Source organism: Dreissena polymorpha, chromosome 11 (genome assembly GCF_020536995.1).
Source record: "Dreissena polymorpha isolate Duluth1 chromosome 11, UMN_Dpol_1.0, whole genome shotgun sequence".
NCBI lineage: Eukaryota > Metazoa > Mollusca > Bivalvia > Myida > Dreissenidae > Dreissena > Dreissena polymorpha.
The window spans coordinates 65,707,711-65,730,213 of NC_068365.1; the positions used below are offsets into that span (position 1 = coordinate 65,707,711).

The following is a 22,503-nucleotide window of genomic DNA, read 5'->3' on the forward strand; positions in this document are numbered from 1 at the left end:
ACTTGAATCCATATATTTGACCTTTGACCTTGAAGGATGACCTTTGACCTTGAATGATGACCTTGACCTTTACCTTTCACTACTCAAAATGTTCATCTCCATGAGATACACATGCATGCCATAGTTGCTATCTTCAATTTTGCAAAAGATTTGACCAAGGTTAAAGTTTTGGGACAGAATGAATGACAGACAGAATGACAGACAGACAGACTGACAGACATACAGGCCAAAAATAATATACCCCCGATCATTCGATCCGGGGGCATAACTAAAAGTGTGCATGTATGTTTAGGAAACACAGTCATATTTAAAGCACTATTGCACAATTGGTGTTTTGTGTTATTTATTTCTGTCCCACTGAGTGCGAGGCATTGGTTTTGCACTTGTCCGTCTGCACGTATTTCCGTACGTTCGACCGTTCATACGTCTTTGCGTCCTGAAGCACGGGTTTCAACTCCACTATAACTGCCTGGAGGTAATTTCTAAAATGTTCACCGTTGAATAACCATTACGTGTAGATGGTCGTAAAGAAAGAAATGTTGGATGTGAGGAGTTTTGAAGGAGTATGGTCATTTATCTATTTCGGCGTCCCGAAGCTTGTGTTTTCAACTTATCGTTTTCTTCCCTATCGATGGCGCTCAAACTTTCAAGCTTAAAAGACGATTCTGTAGACGATTCTTAAGATAGGCAGGACTTTGGACCGTTGTCAAACATATGCATATCCCAACAGATCCCCTTAACACTACATGCTGATGTGAGCTTATATATTGAAGGACGAATTTTCAGTCTGTAAAAGCTATACTTTGTCCGAATTCAACATGTAAACTCGCAGAGTGACCTTGACTTTGGAGGAAGGTTAATACATGATACGCGCAACACACAGCACATGCCAATATGTCATTGACTTTGGTACAAATTTAACCTTCGACCTGTGAGAGTGACCATAATTATTGAGGTAGAGTTTTACACGCGATAAAACATCTCATGATAACCCTTGAAGTAAGTTGTTTAAAAATCGCATGGTTAATGGCGAAATTGAATTACGGACAATCTTCGACGTACTAAAGCACGCGCTCAAGCCCATACACTCGACAAAAACTCATCCAAAGCTACGACAAGCATTCATGCTTAGTCTCATCTCATACTTCTCTATAATAAGTCATTACAAGTCAATTTCAGCGAAGGTTTCCCACTTTCTTTTAAATGATTACTTTGTATGTTCCCTAGAATTGTTTAGTTCAATATTTACCCATTTTTTAATTGTTCTTTTATCTGATAAAAGTATATTCATGGTTGCTTTTTGAAATATTGTTCAGGCGTTTTCAACAAACATTTAACACGTTGTTTTATCTAATTAGTCCACAGTCACTGTTCCCATGATGTTATCGTTGGTGTCAATTTCAGCCATCGTGATGCCCTTATCTTTCAACTGTGTGGTTACTCTGGTACAATCGAATCTGAAATAAAGACAATATAATAAGAGCTTCCAGTGTAACAGAATGTTTTCTCCACATAAGAAATAAGGAAAATGTGCGGATGTACGAATTTCAACGGTATCTTGAATAATCTTATTTTTCTCCGTCTAAATTGTTTAATTGTAATGGAACTTACTTATACGTATATTGCTATAACATATTCAAATATTTGCGTATGTCAGCGACATGCTTTGATTGGCGACTCAATCATAATTGCGAGTACGCAGCATCTATGACATCAAAACTGATCGTGTATTTCAATTATATCAAATTGATAATGTATGCATGAATCCAGTATTTTTTTCAATTTGAAATAGGTTTAGTTTACCAGAAAGAAAAATTAGTTTCTTTACGCACACCATGAAATGGTTTGTTCCCTTCATATTATTGTTACTTTTGTTTCAATGTAGAGTATTGTCCACATCCACACGTGCGATGAAGTAATTTACTATAAACCCCATTATAATTTAATAGTATTTAAATATTGAATATTATCTCAAACAATTAGCATTTTTAACTTCATATTTGTTCTTGTTATATGTACCTGTGCTACACATACTTTTATCGTTGCATGCACAATACAGTTAATACATACTCTGTCATTACGTAGTCTGAGCTCCGAGGATCTATGCCGTTATATACAATGGCGCCATCACTGTTAATGGTAAACAGCAATTTCCTTTGAAAGGCTAGTTTAAGCATTATGCAAATGTTTTTTCCGGTGACCGAGTAAGGAAGACGCACGTACTCAGTTAAAGCCTTATACATTTTGCCATCCTAGAAGAAACGATAACAAGAACTGTATTCGCGCATAAGTTTATAAACTTGATTAAACAGTTTTGCTTTTGGTGATTTGTCGAATGTTTGTTTCACTAGTGTCGTTACAAAAAATCGTTGCATTCATTACTTGTTATTATCGTGTGTTTCTATAACAACAATACAATTCAATTTGATCATTTGCCACGAGAAACATGTAAACTCTTTGTTGTAAGCAACCTCCGAAACTTCAAAAACGTGTTTGTTCACTCCGGAAAACAAAACTGATTAATTTTCCTTAATTAAAGCCAGTATGTGCCTTCTTGTTTTAAGTTGTTCGCTTGCACAATGCTTGGTCATAGTAATTATATATTTTCACGAATCACATAAAAGTAGACATTATAATATATATTCTAAAACGGCACAAATAAACTCACATATACACTTGGAGACTTGACTAAATCAACACTTTTCAAACTTAAATATCTCAGTGATGATTAAAAATTTTAATTTAAAATTGCACATGTAATCATTTGCCTATATTTCGTGCAAGATAACGATACAATCATTTATTCGTAACATTCGGGCGCTGTTGCACGAGTGGTAGGTGTGGTTTCATCTTTTTGCACGTAAAAATGGTAAAACGCTATATGATTCTACTTTTATTTCAAGTTCTACATTTAAGGTGGATTAAAACACCAGGAAAAATAATATTTATTTAAAAATCAATATTTCTCGTATCAAATTTCCGGAGCGCAACAACGCAATCAGCACATCAAAGGATATCTTCCCCACTCTCTGAAGCATCCGATCGCCACGGATGAATGGTTTAATCGTTTGCATGCACATACTGTAATCGAATGATCGCATCTACAATTTTACATAAAAATAGTTACTAATAAATGAAATGTTTAAGTTTGAAAAATGCTGCGTTAAAAAAAAACACTTGGTGTAGTACAACGCTATATAATTTCAATTTAATTTCAATTTCATGATTCTCGGTGGGTTTTTACCAAGAAAACATAACATTCATTATACAAATAATATGGCTCCTATGAATATTCATGAGCACAATGTTGCAAGCCGGTCGGTCTTTAAGACGTGTAAGATAATGCGTTTTACTTGTCACATTATTATTTTACGATATACGATTTTGAGAATTTTACTTGTTCAGCGATTGTTTTAATTTGTTATTTTTGATATTTTGTTGTTGATCAATTTCAATTATATTTACATGAAGTATTCGATATGTGTTGAATTAGTCTAAGTCTAAATTTTAACAAAATCCGTTCTAAAATAAAGGAGCTAAATCGATTTGAATACGTGACACATCAGAAAGGTCTCCAGGTGTACAAAGTAAATCAGCTTAAGTTCATTATGTTATAATTGTGAGCATTCCAAGCTCGCGCTTAGAAAAAAACAGTTCAGTCGATACATTTGCCATTTGTGTGATAATAACATATTTTAGAATTACGCGTCGCGCACCGAAATACTAGCAAACTCTGTCAGCTCTGGGGTGGGATTCCATAAACATCTTAAGTCATTTCTTAGATAATTTCACTTAAGGTCAAAATTACAATGTTTTGTATTTCTTTACTAAAAAGGGAAACACCTTTTATTTTGATATTCCTAAAATAACATTGACATATTGATGTTATTTTCATGTAAATCTTGATGCCAAACTATTGCAATATGAATAAGACTTATACATACCGATTGCTGTCCATTTACAAACTCGTACGTAATGCGAAAAACCCTTGGCAAAATCAGATCAACCGCCATCTTTCCAGGAGGTTGATTACCTAAAATAATATTTTACATATTTTACATTTCTTTCAAAATGAGATTTACTTGTACAAAATGTATATAATGATTGTACTGCATTTTTAAATTATATCGACAACATCTCAATATTTAAATAACTAATTTTATAACAAAGCTATTTAAGGGACATTTTAAAGATTTTGGCATGTATTGAAGTTTGTCATTAAATGCTTTATATTGATACACGCACACATAGGATCTAAAAAGCTCCAGTACAAATAAGAATAAGATTAAAGATATTTAACAGTAACCCTCAACTTGGCTCGAACCAATGACCTCTGGAGTAAAAGTCTAACGCTTGGAAGACTCGGCCTTCCGTGCTCATAGAGAATCGATGTATTTTATACTTTATATAAGCAATCATCGTAGTGTAACAAAATATAACGACAACAACAGAACTCTCCAAATTATTCAATCGATTCGTGTTGCAACGCTTTATAATTTTCAGGTTTTTAAATAGTCATAACATGCATATAATGGATAGTTTAGAGCATGGTTAATTTTCAGTATTTCCGTTTCCTCAGAAATATCATAACCAAAACGAAAATATGCGAATCTGAAACAATTCTATTCAATTTACCTAAACGTGAAAAGGTCCCTTTAAAAGGTCTCAGCCCTAACCCGTGGGTTTCACGAATGCTGGGCAACATGGGTTTATTTTAATCGATTGATCAATTCTGTTTGTACATAAAATGTTACCGGACGCAAAATTCTTCGGTTGTGTTATTTTCCGCGCACAGCTTTCATCTGCATGTTCAGGAGTCCCCTAAAATATATAACGTTAGGACAGAAACTACATGCATGGATTTCAAAATCGCTGAAAAGAAAAAAAGATGTTTTTAATTTGTTTTTATTTAAGTTCAGCGATGAATTTTTCATTGACACATAAGTTTTGTTTTAAACACCCCTTGCTTAGCATGGACCGTTCACATATTAGTTACCTGAAGTTATTGGATACCGTGTTGTCCGTCCTTCCGTTATGTATTTCTGTTTATCGATAAGTCATGTGTGTACTGTTTGAATTGTTTAATTTATGAAGTCATGGGGCCTAAAAAGGGATTCTAATTAAAGCTTATACATCAAGTGGTTGGTGTTGAAGGCAGGGATTTGATCCAGCTAAGCTGGTTCCAGTCAAATCTCTGCGCATACGTTGTGCGTTGAATGTCGGTAAACTATTTGCCTTATATAAACAAATAGAGGATCGTAACAGGAGGTTCAGAACTGGTGATATTTCCGGTGTTTTATTGTTGTTGTATAACAAGGTTGCAGCCTGAACGATTTTGTCTTGTGACAGATGAACACTTACCTTAAATGAAGCATGTGTATCGTCAACTATTTCTTCGCTTCCATCAAAATCCTCCTGAAGTGTTCCGATTTCAAGAAGTGTTTTCTGAAGAATATTTTCCAATGTTGGGTGTTCTTTAAATGTGAATTTTGTAATATGGTTTTTGAAGTTTGACTGCTTAATAGCTGTTCTTATTTCATCAATTTCAATGGCCAGTTTTTTAGAATATACAAACAAATGCCGTTCTTGTTTTTTCTTTGATAACTCCTCGAATTTTTTTCCACGCATTTTAATTCGAAGAGAAATTTCTTTGCAGATTTTTGAAAGTTCAACCAGACTGTTCATATTTTCTTTGTGTTTCCTCTCTGTGGATTGTTCTGCTTCAAACTGTAACTGGTTAAGCCTTAAATCAATTTTCGTTCGAAAATCTTTAATTGCGTCAATAGATGAGGCTCTACACTCGTCATTCAGTTTAACATTTCTGTCTACACGGAACTGAAGGTCTTTTATTTCGCTTTCGATTTCGTTCAAAGAGACCAGAAGGGCATTCGCCTTTTGTTCATCAAACTTTGTTATATGTAGATCAACGATTTCATCTTTACAAGTCATGTGGTCAGCCAGTAGACATTGACCACATATGGTTGCGTCATGCCTTCCACAATAGATCGACTGAGGGTCTGTTTCGTGCTTTTGGCATTTTTGTTCATGTATGTCTTTTTCTATGGGTACCGATAAGCATGTCTCGTTGTCTGAGTTATCCAACGGAAATACAATATGACTAGTAAATAAATGTATCTTAGTATGATTTGAGAAGCAACTTACACCAAGCGAAATATTACAGTTTTCACAGAATCCAAATACGGGTTCTTTAAAGCAAAACCCACATACATCCGATGCCAAAGCCATTCTGAAGTGTATTTTCCTGAAAAATATAAAATATGCATTGTCTTGACTAAACACGGTTTTTTAAAGACATTTACACTACATGTAACTTTTACGTAAATTTCGTGCGATTTCAATCAATTGTCCGGAACATCCAATTAATTCAAATTTTGAGCAACTATTGTTTCTAACAACCATCTTACCGACCATCCTGGATGAAAACAACTCAATTAAATAACATTCGTATCGAATATATTAAACAAAGTAGCTGTCCGTGATAGTTTATAATACCTTTAACAAAATCCCAAATAATAAAACAACGTGTTTTGTATTCACACCATGTGTTTTATTGTCATAGTGAATTTTGTTCCGAAAACAATAATGAGAACTTGAATTGTGTCAAAACGTAATTGACGATAAGTATGATGTTAATGTGATATACTCTGTTGTATTATTATTGTGTTTCAAACACACATTTTTCATTCCATACCTTCACACATATAAACTAGGATCTAAACCGAAATGCTTGTTTTATGTTGTAAGAAAACAAGCTACACATCTGACCATGTTCAATGCAATAGCAGTACACTCAGTTCATCGTTAATGAATAGGTTATTAAAATTATTCGATAAATTTAATATGATTGTACATTGTTCTGTCTATATGCTTTTTCTATATGCTTCTTTAAATTAAATCGTTTAACTTCAATAAAAGCATTGGTATTTTTCCTTGTGCAGTATCGTGTCGTAACCAAAGTTGAAATCCCCAAGCACAGAATATCAGGCAATAGTTTGACTTCTTAATCAGACACATTCGCGTACTATCTGCATTTGTCAACAAATGTGATAACATGATTAAGGTCAAAATACAAGTCACAATCCGCCTTATTACTGTATAATGGACCACATTCTTCCTTTGGTATAAACAAACTACTTTTATTAGTTTATATTGGTGTACATGCTTCAAAGTAACTTGAAGACTACAAAGCGAACGTTTATATTTGTAGTTTTTAACATTATCACACATGCATATTTCTACTTTCGATTTCAAAATTGACAGTCGAGCAGTTCACCGTTTCGTTGCTTTAATAGGCTTTACTACTATTAAACAATAACACTTTCTCATATTCATACCTTATCTATTATTCCAACAACACAATTTATGTAATAAAGAAAATGTGACGCGATTATGTGTAATTATGCAACACTGAGTCTAAATTGACACGAATCGAAATAGAAGAGATGGGCGATTGTCGATTTGGTGAACGATACATGCTGTGATACCAAGAACAAGGGACACATTCATGCCAACTTGTATATGAGGAATATGCAATTAAATCATTCACATTGTGATCAAATCCCCCAATGTTAGTATTTTAGTAATGCTTTTTTCTATAAACTATAATTAGTCTTCGTCCGTCCTTCTGTAACGTATAGTCCGAGTTCCGGGTTTCAAGAATTTAAAGCCACACATATGAACTAAAAAAAATGAAACCAATATTAAAATATCATTTTAATAAAACGTCCATGTTTGATGATTAGGGAAATCCCCAAGCACAAAAAAACAGGCAATAACTCTGACTTCTTTATCAGACACAATCGTGTATATTTGCCAAAAATCGTGATAACACGAGAAAGGCCAATTTTAAAGTCACAATTCGCCTTATTAGTTTATCATGGACCACATTCGTCCTTTGGTATAAAATACTATCTTAATTATTTTATTTTGGCCTACATGCTTGAAAATGAATTTTAAGACTACATATACAACGTTTTTATTTGCAAAGTGTGTAACATGTACATACATGCATACTTCTACTTTCGATTTCATAATTGACAGTTTAGCAGTTCACCGCTTCGTTTCTGCTTTAACTTACTTTACTTCAATTAAACAATCACATTTGTACAAATACATACCTTATATTTTATCCAAATAACAATATGCTATAAAGTAAACATGACGCGATTATGTGTAATTATGCAAAACTGATGATATATTGACAGTAATCGAACTAGAAGAGATGGGCGATTGTCGATTTGGTGAACGATACATTCTGTGATACAAAGCAAACAGACACATTCAAGCCAACTTGAATATGAAGCATATGAAAATAAATCATTCACATTATGATCAAAGACCCCAATATTAATATTTTAGTAATGTTTTTCTCTATAAACTATAATTATTATTTGTCAGTCCTTATGTACATGTAATGTATAGCTCGAGCTCCGGGTTTCAAGAAATATGAGCAACACATATGAACTTAGAAACAAACAATAAAACAAATATTAATATATATTTTAATAAAGTTTCAAGGCTTCGTGATAAGGGACCAATTGGTTACGATAAATCAACGCTAAAGCTATAACTTCGGGTCTTATCAATACTTTATTGACCGCTTGCTACTGCCTTAAAACACAAGACTTCAGATCAGATGCAAAAGATCTAAGGTCAAGTCGACGAGACTCCGGGTCAATTAAGTCGGGACACTTGTTCCTAAAACGCGGCTTTAATATTTGGACGCTATTGATGCGAGCTCTTGGTGGCTGGGAATCTAGATTTCTCGTTTCTTACGACGCTATAAGATGATTGTTAGTATCAAAGCGCTCAATTTCCATATTGTTCCCGAAAACAAAGTTTTTTTAATATAATATTTTACGGTAGGCACTGACATCACAAAACATTCTGAAATATCAAATAAATACGAAATAGGCAATACGATCTTTGATTAACACTTATGAAAACTTAAATCCCAAAGCAGACAATAATTAAATGAAATAAATCGTACAAACACGTCACTGTTTATTAAAATGTCTTAGGTACTAAACATTTTTCGGTCATAGCCTTCATCAGTAGCACATTAATATAAACAAATACAAAGGAAGTGACGTCACCGTCATACAATAACGAAACGTCGTTTGGCGGTAAAATATATATAGTACATAATATTACATAATACATAATACAAAGATGGATCAGTGATGATACAACAGTCTATTAAAAATAATATAATTTATAAAAAACATAGTAATAGACAAACATCAAATGTATATGTAAATTATGTTTATGTTATATATGTAAGTATTTTGTTTATAAAGCAGACATTAAACATAAGCTACCGTTACATTAAGTTGTCCTATGATGGGTATTGAAGAGTACCATGACTTTAAAGAAAAGTACATACAATTATGATGTCGAAACGTTAACGAAATAAAACACATTTATTATGCACACTCGTACATGCTCACGTTTTGAAAGTAGTGTATTATTGTATAATTACCAATATCAAAATTAATTATGCATTTATACGCCGTACGACATATATGTATTACACTACATATATGTGCATACATTTTTATGGTTATGTAACATTTGTTATGGACATTGCAAATGTTCCGTTGTTTTGAACCGTTTTGAGTAGAAGTCGCAAATTCTAAAGAGGTTTTGTTATTATCCACCAATAAGTATGAGTCCATTATTTCACATTGGACATCCTTTTATTATTAATTATATGAATAAGTATTAAAAAAACTGTCAAAGCGCTTTTCAAGCAGTATATATCCGTTTACATACAGCAAATTATGTAAACGATTATTATGATTATATTGCAACGTCAGTAAGCAATTTGTTTATAATACCTTACCTTTTTCACTTTGGATTTTATAATGCATTTTACTGTCATATCACTATATTGTTTATCACTGACCTATATAGTGTTTCAATCTACAGGTGCCGGATTCATGTATAATAAGTTTTGCGTATCCTTCTTGCATGCAATTTATACCTGTAAAGTCAAACTTCGTGCTAAAAGAAGGGACATGTGTATACCATTCCTTTTTGTGGAGTTAATGCCCCTGTCAGATACGTGTGCGTCGTTTACCGTTGTGTAAAATATCCATTTAAGTTTTAACGGTAAACAAAATACTGAACACATATTAGATTCATTCAGTTTTTATCCCATGTAAACTTCTATTGAATAGTGTATCTGATATATACACACAAAACATCTAAATAATATATGTATATGTAACGGGCACTCTGGATCAGAAGACGATCTAATACATTAATCTATCTATGAAGTTTCATGATAGCGTTGCAAGTGCTCGAACCTCGACTTATGTCCATCGATACATGATCAACTCTAGTTATTATTCTCGATAGATTAAAGTATAAACACAAATCATGACGGTATTGCATATGCCAGCGTTGACAAGAGATTCTTTACGGACAGAGTCGATGGAGAGGACAGTTAAAGCACAAGGGAAACGAGGATGCAGTATGCAGGGAGTTGTAAACGTTTTAATGAAGACTGGCGTATCTGATACTGACATCGAATGGCTGGCGTCTGGACCTCCCGGATCTTCACAGTACGATGAGACCTTCAAGACAAAAGATAAGTGTATCTCGTTTTTGAATAGAATACAAATGCAATCACCTGTGTCTCACCAAGGAGTACAATACAGATTTGTAAAGTACGAAAAGCAAATTGTATCATGTAGAATTCATTGGCTGCCAGCATTCGTTAACGACAAGGTCATAGCTGATATTTTTAAAAATTTTGGAACTGTTATGTCGGTCGAACATGATTCTTTGAAAATATGAGATTTTAGTACCTACTCTGGGGTGCGTGTGGTCACTGTGGAGTGTGACAGAGTTCAGCAGGAGTCCATTCCACACATAATTCAATTTGAGTGTGGCACAAAGGCCTTTATTACCATGAGGGGACGGCAGCCCATTTGCCTCTATTGCCAAGAGGTTGGGCACGTCCGCAACACTTGCCCCAAAAATATCAATGTCATTTTTTAAGAAAAAGTAAGTGTTTCAGAAAACAACAAGGACACAACACCAGAAAAAAGACAGTCGGAGAGAAACAGACAGATGGTGAGAAACGAAAGGAAATAGAAGAGCATACAGACCAACCAGAACAGAAGAAGAATGATGACGAGGGGTTTGAGACGGTGGGGAGTAAGAAGAAAGGAAAGAGCCAGGGAAGAAAGAAAAATGGAGAGAAGATACAAGAAATGTAAGTAGAAACAGGGGTAATGGGCTCAAAAAGAGGGAGGAAAGCAGATGCAATGAAGACATGACCCCTATGCCTAAGAACAAGTTCAAGGTTTTAGATATAGACCCAGATGATTTGGAGGAACATCCATTAGTGATTGATTTAGATTCCCAAGATCTTGTTATGACCCCTGCTGAATAAACTCCCTTTTTATAAAATATAATAACAATTGCATAAACCCCTTTTTACAACTACCAATTACTGTTAACAATCAATGTTTAATAATACCCAGTGTAAATAGTTCAATTGTATGTATATTTATCATTATATTTTATGTCTTAAAATATAATGTTGGCTTATATACCGAGCACACAGACAATCTGTGTGACCGATATATTAGCATATTTAACATTTCATGTCTTCACATTGTATATAGTATACTTTTTGTATCTGGCATATGTATAAATAAAATCTATGTAAATAGTAAGTATATATATTCAATTAAAAACTATTACTTTAAAATCTTATATAACATAAATGCATTTTTTATTTTATATGAACGTATAAAGAACGTTCATATGCCAGTGTGTGTAAAAAACGTTTCACTGTTATGCATACTCAATCCATATCTATTATAAAACACCTTTTTGAAACACAATACTCAGCAACAATATATCTTTAATCCTTTTCCAATATCCTCGTGGTAAATGTGAGCGTATCTATCTTTTTCCAACATTACTTCGGTACGTAGAATATTCATAACAGCGAGTTTACAAAACCGTTGGCCTTGTCTCTTTTCTACCTGGTTTAAATCTTTCAAACACTATCATCGGTTTTTCTATCCTTACACTAAATCATGAACGTCGCTGTTTTTCTTTTAACTACAACCTGAGTTATAAACTAGAACATGGAGTTAAAAATAGAAACTATAAATATTAACGGATTTCGAACCAAACAAAAACAAACCTTCATTAAAGATTACATTTTAATTAATAAAATAAATATATTATGCATACAAGAAACCCATGTAGATGATTACAAAATGTCGAAACAAACAGAAAATTTAATATCAAAAGAATACTTTTATGTATGGAATTTTTCTAATAACCTTTCTTGCGGATGTTGTATAATCGTAAATGATACGAATATTAAATGTTCTAAATTTCAAATTGATTTTGATGGTCGTTTCATTTCCTTAGATATACAATACTTAAATGATTATTTTAAAATTTGTAATATTTTTTTTTATTCAATATCATACATATAATGTAAACATGTATATGATCACACAACACAATGATTGTATAAAGCAATAAAGTCCAGACATGTTTTACAAGATATGCTAATATATATATATATATATATATATATATATATATATATATATATATATATATATATTATTTTATTTTTAATAGAGAAAAGAAAAGAACAACAGAGGAATAGTTATGAAAAATGATGAGTTGTATAAAGTCGGAAGAAAGCATACTGTATTTGTGTGTTTTGTTGTATCTTCAAAATGATCTTATCAGATTGAAAAAATATATATATATATAAACATAAACAAAACCATTTTAGACAGATAAACTAACATTAGAGTGAAAATGTATATAAGTGGACAAAACATTATGAGAATTTAATCCGATTCCATTTTTGTTCAAAGATTTGAAATGTGTCATTACTGAGGGTTATTTCTTTCTCAATCTGGATTTTTAGTTTAAGACTATGGACAAAACAATTAAAATTTGGTACTTGTTTTTTGTACTTCATGTTTAAGATAAAATATTTCATCAATATAACCATAAAATTCACAATATTATTACCGTCTATTGATTTCAATGAGTTAATTCCGAAACTTACATTTAAGAAAGATAGTTTAACGTTTAGTTGCTGTTGTTCAAGAAAAGATGTTAATTGATTCCAAATAGGCTGGATGTGTTTGCACTCCCAAAAAAGATGTTCTATAGTTTCAATGTTTTCACTGCAGAAGTCACACAGATTTGAGTTAGATAATTTGCATTTTAAGAGATATTTATTTGTAGCTATAATTCTATGGATGTATTTATATTGAAAATTTCTCAGTATACTTTCAATAGTTGCTTTATATGGCATGGTAAATATGTGTTTCCAATTAAGTTCATTATCTCCAAAAAGGACTTGCCATTTATTTTGGATTTTGGAGTTTTCCGTAGGGTTTATAATTTGTAGTTTGTAAAAAAAAAATTTTCCAAGTATGTTTTCTACAAATGTTGTTTGAGTACATGGTGTATTATTTGTATTGATTTCAGATTTAATATGTATGGGTATGCTTTTGATTAATGTGTAGTACTTCAGAAAATTATTTGAAGGTATTCCGTATATGTAGCATATATTATCAAAAGAGTAGAAATCCTTAATTCTGTAGTCATATAGTTGGTCGACATATTTACTGCTTCGTTCAAACCAATCTTTATAGAAAAACGTCTTATTGTTTGAAGTTATGTCTTTATTGTTCCATAAAATTGTCTTACTGCTGGTTTGGGTTTCTAAGTTATGAGTGACATCACTCCACGCTGATAGAACATCAGACAGAAATATGTTTTCGTTTGCAATTTCATGTAAGATAGTATTGCTAATGTTACATTCAAAGAGTAAGGAGTCACCATATTTTTTTAGGATTTTCTGGTAGAATAATTTCCATTTACTCGTATTGGTATTATCTAGGTATCTTTTAACCCAGCTGCATTTGATTGCACTCAAGAATGAGTCAATGTTCGTTAATTGGATACCTCCATTTTCTACAGATTGAATTAACTGAGTTCTTTTTATTTTATCAGGCTTACCGTCCATTATGAAATTAAATATTGCTGATTTTATATCGTTAATAACATCATTTGGTGGATTTGGGAGAACTGTTAATACATATATTAATTTAGGAAGTGCAAACGATTTTAATACTGTGTTTTTTCCGATTAGTGTAAGTTTACGATGATGCCATGAATTTAAGCAGTTTTTAAAATTCTGTAATTTAGGTAGAATGTTTTTAAGAACTGTATCCTTTTCATTATTTGTGAAAGTAATTCCTAACGTTGTGGCTTCATCGGATGTCCAATTAAATTTAATTTCTTTTTTATATAGAACATTCTTCGTCAGGTTCTAGTGATATGCCTTTTATGTGTTTATTTGATTGGATGTGATGTGATAGATACTCGATGCAAATAATAAATAGCGATGATGAGAGTGGACATCCTTGTCGAACCCCTCGTTCGATGTTAAAACTGTTTGAAAAGAAGCCATTGTTAATGATTATACTATTAATATCGGTATAGAATATTTTGACTCATTGAATGAGACTTTCACCAAAGTTCATATTTTCTAAGCAGGAGAACATAAATGAATGATCAAGCGAATCGAATGCCTTTTCAAAGTCTGCAAAGAATATTAGACCAGGACTATTTGACTTGTTGAAATAGTTTATGCATTCTTGGATAAGACGAACGTTTTCACCAATGTAGCGTCCTTTTATGAAACCAGATTGAGATTTTGAAATAATTGATGGTTATATTTTTGTATTCTGTTTGCTATACTTTTAGTTGCAATTTTATAATCATTGTTAAGTAAACTAATCGGGCGCCAGTTTGATAAGGATTCTAAGTTTTTTCCAGGCTTAGAAATAAGTGATATAATACCTTGTTTTTGTAGCGTAGTTAAGTATTCGTTGTTAAATGAATAGTAAAGTGAATTAATTAGATGTGTTTTTATATCATTCCAGAATATTTTATAAAATTCGATTGTGATGCCATCAGATCCTGGGCTTTTGTTATTTTGCATTTTTTAGGGCTAATCCACATTCATATTCATTAAGTAATCCGTCGCACAGTTGTTTTTCCTCCTGGTTTAAAGCGTGATGTGTATTTTTAAAAAGGGTGTTTTTTTCAACATTTTTTCGTTTATAGAGGGTTTCGAAAAATAAACGTGGTTCTTCTAGTATTTGAGTTCTGTTTGTTATATCTTTGCCATTGACTACTAATTTGTGTACAGTTTTTTGTTCACTTCTACGTTTTTCAATGTTTGCGAAATATTTTTTTTTCATTGTGTTCAACATGATGAGCACGCGCTCTAAGTAGTATTCCATTGAGATGTGTATGATAGATTCCATCTAATATTTTTTTGTTTAATGTTATTTCATTTTCAATGTCGGTGGTATCATTTGTGTTTGTTTGATGCAATTGTTTTTCAAGTGTTTCAATGGTTTTAATGGTTTCAGTTTCAAGTTTGTGTTTCTTTTTGTTTATATGATGTGTATCTAAGTGTTGCGTTACGTATATTTCCTTTAACTACTTCCCATAAGGTGTTTGGGTTTGCATCTTTATTATTTTGAACTGTATTTAATATTTCTTGTTTTATTTGTATTTGATATTGTGTATCTAATAAGATGCTGTTGTTAATTTTAAAGTATCCTGGGCCTCTTTCAGGTTGTATATTGTGCAGTTTAAGTTCAACTAGAGAGTGGTCAGTCATAAATCCTGGTTTTATGCTGTCAATACACAATTCATTTGATATTCTTCCAAACAAACAGGCATTGAAAATTTAACACAAACATACAATGTAAACAAGAACGTTAAAACATATATTTTAACAAAAACATAACAGCAGGTCAAATTAAGAACGATAAATTGCCCATCACATTAGACAATACGGTGTGGTTGCATAGCAATTCAATATGTAAAAAAGAAATATATAATTATATAGAATAAGCAAGTGTAGTAGTAATCATTTCCACTTGTCTGTGTATAGAAAGTTTTATTCATAAGGCTTTTAAAACAATTTTACTTTCAGAGGCTATTGAATAACAACAGAATGCAAATATTGGTATAAAAATTTACAAACACAAAAACAAAAAAACTTTTTACCATTGCTTTAATAGCTGTGAATATAAAGTAGCACTCCTTTAATCAATTTAAAACTAACAACAAGTACAAATTAGCTGTGTAAAACAAGAGCAGCAGTGTTTTGAGACAGAAAAATATGTACTATTAATTTTGACTTGCAGAAACAAACAAAACACAACGAGTTGAGTGTGTTTTATCATCCGAAGTGATATATATATGTACACTTAATTTTAGCTCGTAAAAATAATCTATATGCAAGAGTTGAGCATGTATTTTATGTATTTTATGATTCTGAATGAAATATACATATTATACCTGGCACACATTTCATGACAATCAAAAAAGTCCATTCTGAATTTAACAATGCAATAAAATGCTGATCAATTAATTATCTGTCATCGGTCTATGCTGTTATAATGCTTTGGTACCTTTTAAGTATTAGAGTAGGTTCAGTCAACATTAAAACGACCTAACTTTGATGTTACTACCACGTGTACAGTTTTTCTCCAGGACCACGCAGAATTTTAGGAAGTTAACAGTATATCTGGACAAGAATCACAATTTCTTTCCTTTATACCATTTGGGATTAACACCTAAAAATCATACAGTACAAAAAAGGAAGGCTCGTGCAAAAACTGCCGCGTGCCGTGAATGAAACATGTTTTCATCAGTTGTCATGTTTGAATTTGCATAAAACAAAATATATAGAAAAGTGTAAGATATGATACAGGGTAACGAATTAAATGCTGATTGAGATCTCTATTTTACGAACGTTTTGCATATTTTATATTATGCGACACACAAGACGCGCTTTAACGGAATATACTGAATGTTTGTATTGTACATATTTGGGTTTTAAGGAAAAGTTATAATGTATTTACAATAGATTGATTGAATACATACAATATAACGGTGAACACAGAGTAATGGTATTTTACATCAGGGGCAAACTAACTGTTTACTATAAGTTGATTAAGATAATGTGATACCCCCCAAATTGTATACAACTGTCAAATTAGTTCTTATTTATACAAAAGAACGGCAAAAACAAGGGTTACTTTAAATGTGATGTTGGAATAGAAAGTAAATTTCGTACCGATAAAAGATATACAAAAATTTAATTGTAATGTTGTAATAGAAAGTAAATTTCAAACCGATAAAAGGTGTACACATTTAATTCCACAATTTGCAGGGTACTCCTTGAGAACGCTGTAAACCACTCTAGACACTGGCTCCCGTCTGAAACTTCTTGCTTCGGTTCCGGAAATCACTTATTGTGTACTTGATATTGTCAAATATGTCAAATTTAATCCTTTCCTCGGATGTCGTTTGTCCGAAAACTGCACCGTTGAAGAACCAAGCGTTCTTTATATCTGGGTGTAGAAGTAATCTGCTAATCAGTCCTTGATTTCTCTTAGTTACATCATCTACAAGTTTGTATCCTTTTGCCTTCATCGGGGTCCGTTTTTTCATGATTGTCCACTTAGCATTGTTGTTTTTAAGTTTCAGAATAATGGGTCTTGTTGTTCCCTTCTTCGATGGTATTCTGTGTATGGCTAAAGTGTCTTCTGGCTTGAGTTCAACGCCTGCCGTGGTTTTCAGGATGTTTGAAACGGTTGAATAAGCATGTTTTCTGATTCCTCTGATGTTTCTCTAATGTTCATAATTTTGACGTTGTTCTTGCGCGAATATTGCTCATTTTAATTCGCCATCTTCAGTGCTTCTCTGCTTGTTTCAAAGTTTTTATTAATTTGTATTTGCAGCTCAGAAATTGCCTGTATATTATTGTTTTCTAAATCAGAAATATTTTGTTTCAATTGTTGGTTTTCGAATTCAAGACCTGACAATTTTTCATTTAGTGTTTGAGTTTGCTTGGTAACTTCGGTTTCAATTGTTTTGGCCATGGTTATTTCAATTTTTCCCATTATCGTGGATACAATTTTATTTATTAAAACTTCAATCTCTTCTCGCTTGAGAGTACTTTTGATATCTTCCCTCAATTCGCTAAGCCCCTCGGTCAAATTTCCCAGCTGTGTGTTGATATTTGAAAGCTCATCCATGCTTGCATTAGTACTGTTACTAGAGTCCGCACGTTGCTTTTTGTTTGCTGGTTTGGTTTGTGGCTTCTGTCCTTTGAAGTTTAATTTCTGTTTGCTCGGATTTACCACTATTACCGCTATTACTCATTGTTATATTGAAACTGTATTCACGATTTTGTATGCTATAATCCAGTCAATACTGACAATTAACTAAGCCACTGAGCCAATTATTAACAGGTTCACTGTTGCGCTGCGAAATAATCCAATTAGTTATTTCGTATACTGAATAGGCCCGATAAATTCAAAACGGCCAGGGGTCTTCTCAATGCACTACAAAGTCCACTTTTTTTGCCAAAAGATATTCCACAATTTCACAAATTTCACTCATTTGTAATATTTATGCACCGAATAAACCAGGTGACAGAAATATTTTTTGAATCAATAAAACATTATTTAGTGTCATCAAACAAATTTATTATTTTAGGAAACTTTAACTGCATTTTAAACCCACTCTTAGATAAAATCGGAGGTACATTTATTGATACAATAAAAGGTTGAACAGTTTTCAAAAAAATAGTTGAAACATTTAAAATAACAGATATGTATAGACATCTTAATCCAGATAAAGTAATAACAACTTGGAGTAGGAATGTTTCACAGAATATATTGCATGTCTTTAGACAGAATTTATATTGAAAAGTCACTTATTGAACAATGTAAAAACTTAGATATTATTCCATGTCCATTTTCAGATCATGATTTTGTTAGTTTAACTATTAATTTGGAAAATAATAATACAACTAATAGCATAGACATTGGTAAAAAACTTCAAGACAATTTATATAAAGGGACATATAAAAGAAGTAAAATACATATTTTAAATAATAATGGAAACTCTAGTACATTTTATTATAACAAGGAATTTAAAAATGGTAATAACAAAATTATACACCATATTATTGATGGTGGAGTTGATAAAAAATCAACTGATGACATTTTAAATTCTTTTAAAACATTTTATAAAGAACTGTATACAGAAGAGCAAGTAGATGCATCCTTTAATGATTAATTTTTTAATAATTTACCTCAAGTATCAGAGGACGATAATAATATGTTAAATAGCCCCTTATCATTAGATGAAATTAAATTAGCTTTAAAAGATATGGATCACACTAAAAGTCCAGGTAGTGATGGTTTAACTTCCTTTATTTACGTTAAATTCTTCCCATTTGTTTGGCAATATTTTATTACAATTATACAATACATGTTTTCATTTAGGCCATATGTCTGAATCGCAAAAAAATATCTTATATTACATTATTATGCAAAGATCCAAATAATAAAACATCAGTTAAAAATTACAGACCTATTTCTCTTCTAAATATTGATAGAAAAATTCTATCAAAAATATTAGCAAATAGATTAGGTAAGGTTTTAGACTCGATCATTGGTATTTCTCAAACATGTTCTGTTCTATGTCGTTCTATTTTTGACAATGTTGATTTAATTAGAAACACTATTGATTATGTTGAGCAAAAGAATATAAATGCTTGCTTTATTTGTCTAGACCAGGAGAAGGCGTTCGACAGAGTTTTATGGTCCTATCTATATAATACACTTGTTTCATTTGGTTTTTCAGATACATTCATAACTTGAATTAAAATTTATATAAGGATATTAAATCGTCTGTAATTGTTAATGGTCATATATCTGATCCTTTCTCATTATTTCGTTCTGTTCGTCAAGGTTGTTCATTATCACCTCTTTTATATGTACTTTCTCTTGAAACATTTGCTAAAATAATTCAAGATGATAACAATATAAATGGTATACAGACACCAGGAAATAAATTTCATGTTAAAATGTCTTTATATGCCGATGATAATACATCGGTATTAACAGATGACAGATCTATGTTTCATTTCTTTCGTCATGTTTCTGATTTTCAAAAAGTGTCAGGTTCTAAAATAAATTATAATAAAAGTTGTGGATTGTTTGTAGGTAAGTGGAAAAGCAGGTCTGACCATCCATTTGGCATATCATGGGTGAAAAATGTTAAATTTCTTGGATATAAATTTGGCTATGATTTAACTGATGATGATATGTTCAATGAATCGTATATTAATTTCTCAAATACATTACATTTGTGGTCTAATAAATGTAAATCTTTTAAAGGTAAAAGTTCTGTTTTTAAATACATATGTGCTATAAAAAATTATTTATTTTGTTCAATGTCAAACAATTCCGAGTCACTATATTAATATGATACAAAAAAGTTGTTTTAAGTTTATATGGGGCAGTGTTTACGAACCAATAGCTCGAAAAACATTATATTTAGACTTCACTTTAGGTGGCCTTCGGGTACCTAATGTTCAAAAAAGAATTAATGCATTTTATTTATCACACTTATTTAAACTGTTAAATGATTATGAATCCCCTTGGGTATATTTTACAAGGTATTGGATAGGTATGCAACTTAGAAAATGTAATCATTCATTACATAGTAACAGTGAACCCCACAGTGAATTTATTCCTTTTTTTTATGTTGAATGTTTAAGGGTATTTCATAAATTTATAAAGGATGTTCAAACTGAAAATTTTAAACAGTGGTCTGTAAAAGAAATATATGCATTTTTAATAAACCCAAATAATAAATATATTCCAAAATGTAATAAAAAAGAATTTCCATAAATTGATTTTAAAAAATACATTTAGAAATATATTTTCCATGGCAGTTGATCCTGTGTGTAGGAATACTTGTTTTAGGTTAGCGCATTCTGTTGTGTATGTAAATAAATATTTATATGATAAAAAGTTTAACCAAGCAAAAAAGAAATTTACTTTTTGTAATTGTGACGAAACTGTCCAACATTTATTTATAGATTGTTTGTTTACCTCCCCTTTAAATAAAACTGTTTATATTGAATTGATATACTTACGATTGAAAACATTAATATTAATCCTAAATGGTTCCAGTTTTTTTATGTAAAAAATGTTGGAAGTACTGAATTTAAATATGTATATTTAATATTTTTGTCAGAATCAAGACATATTATTTGGACATGTAGGAATTCCGTCAAACATGAAACAATATTATTATCTCCCTTAGACTTAATTATATATTTATAAATAGAATAAAATTTAGAATTACATTAGATTTTCATAGAGAACTTGATTACCAAAATTACTTAACATTTTTATAACATTTTACTTGTTTTATGCTGTTGTGTTTTCTCTCTGATTTCAGGATGACAGCAGCGAGGATGTGGGGAGCCGGTGCTCGGGTTGTCATCCTGGATCAGAGAGAGAGAACAACAAAGTGATACAGTGTTTTTTGTCATTTTTGTGAGGAGTTTTTGTATTGATGTATTTATATATGTATCATCACTGTTATTATCAATGTTCCTATGAATCATTTCAATCATAATCTCATATACTGTGTAACCCGGTCTTGGGCTCATCTCATTTCATTCACTGAATTTCATTATCACTCATGTTTCATCACTATGTATATACGCCATACCATTGCCTCTCATTTTCACTCATGAAGGCCATAGGAACATTGTACTAACCTTTCTTGCGTATTGAGTTTCATTTAAAAATGGATTCCTTATTATACATGCTTCTTCACGCTTGTTCAGGCTTAACTGGATGGTGGGGTCGAGGCGGGTGAGTAGTTGTACCGAAGGCTGTCACGTGCCTCAACTCCAACATCCAGGGCAGCTGTAGACTATAAATCATGATCCTGGCGGACCAGCGCGGGAAGTGCCCGTGCATAACCTGAGGTAGTTCGCTGGGAACCACATGTTATTGCATTATAGTTTTTTTTCATTTAAATATACAACCTTATATATTTATTTTCGTTATTCTTTACAATTATTAAGGAAGTGTAGATACATTACTCGTTTTATAATCAAGGATATAAACTCAATACATAATACTTATTAAGACCCGCTTAGATTTAAGATGGTGACTTTTATTTGTTAAAAGCTATCATTGTGTTCTGTTTAACAATAACATCATATAAACGTGCAGACGTGAACAAAGACTGGAATATTAATTAAACGTGCAGACGTGCAAAAGACTGTTTGTAAATTGTGAAAAATATAATTTTGTTTCTTATAACTTTGTTAATCTTGTTAAATATTATACTAAGTCATCATACATTTGTTATTTCACATTAAGTTCTTTTAGCGGGTACCTGGGGCAATCTACACCCCAGGGTAAGTCATAAATAAAGTTTTATGAAAAAGAAAAAACGATCTAATACATGCACCTATCTTACGGAGGATTCCGGAGATAGTCGATGTCTCACGATTGTAAAGTCGTCCATAGGTGATAGCGGCAAGTAGAGAAGACCACCTGATTG

At 31.8% G+C, this 22,503-nt stretch overlaps 1 protein-coding gene and 1 long non-coding RNA gene across 5 annotated transcripts in view; one reads left to right on the forward strand and one right to left on the reverse strand.

Annotated features, from left to right (window-relative positions):
- Positions 1-1,127: 1,127 nt before the first annotated feature.
- Positions 1,128-22,503, reverse strand: part of LOC127851063 (uncharacterized) — a 51,457-nt gene continuing 30,081 nt past the window's right edge. For 3 of the 4 annotated variants that reach the window (XM_052384514.1, XM_052384517.1, XM_052384516.1), the window contains 2 exons: positions 2,071-2,252; positions 1,128-1,457 (listed from right to left, as the gene is read on the reverse strand). In XM_052384514.1, the coding sequence (XP_052240474.1) occupies positions 1,355-1,457; positions 2,071-2,252 (285 nt within the window). In that variant the 3' untranslated portion in view covers positions 1,128-1,354. Of the gene's footprint in view, positions 1,458-2,070; positions 2,253-3,944; positions 4,034-4,754; positions 4,822-22,503 lie in introns of all 4 variants that reach the window. The other variant, XM_052384513.1, reaches the window with a different exon arrangement.
- On the forward strand, positions 1,435-22,352 carry LOC127851080 (uncharacterized). The gene is made up of 3 exons (XR_008035652.1): positions 1,435-1,553; positions 10,454-11,245; positions 21,382-22,352. It is a non-coding gene; the product is annotated as an uncharacterized LOC127851080 (long non-coding RNA).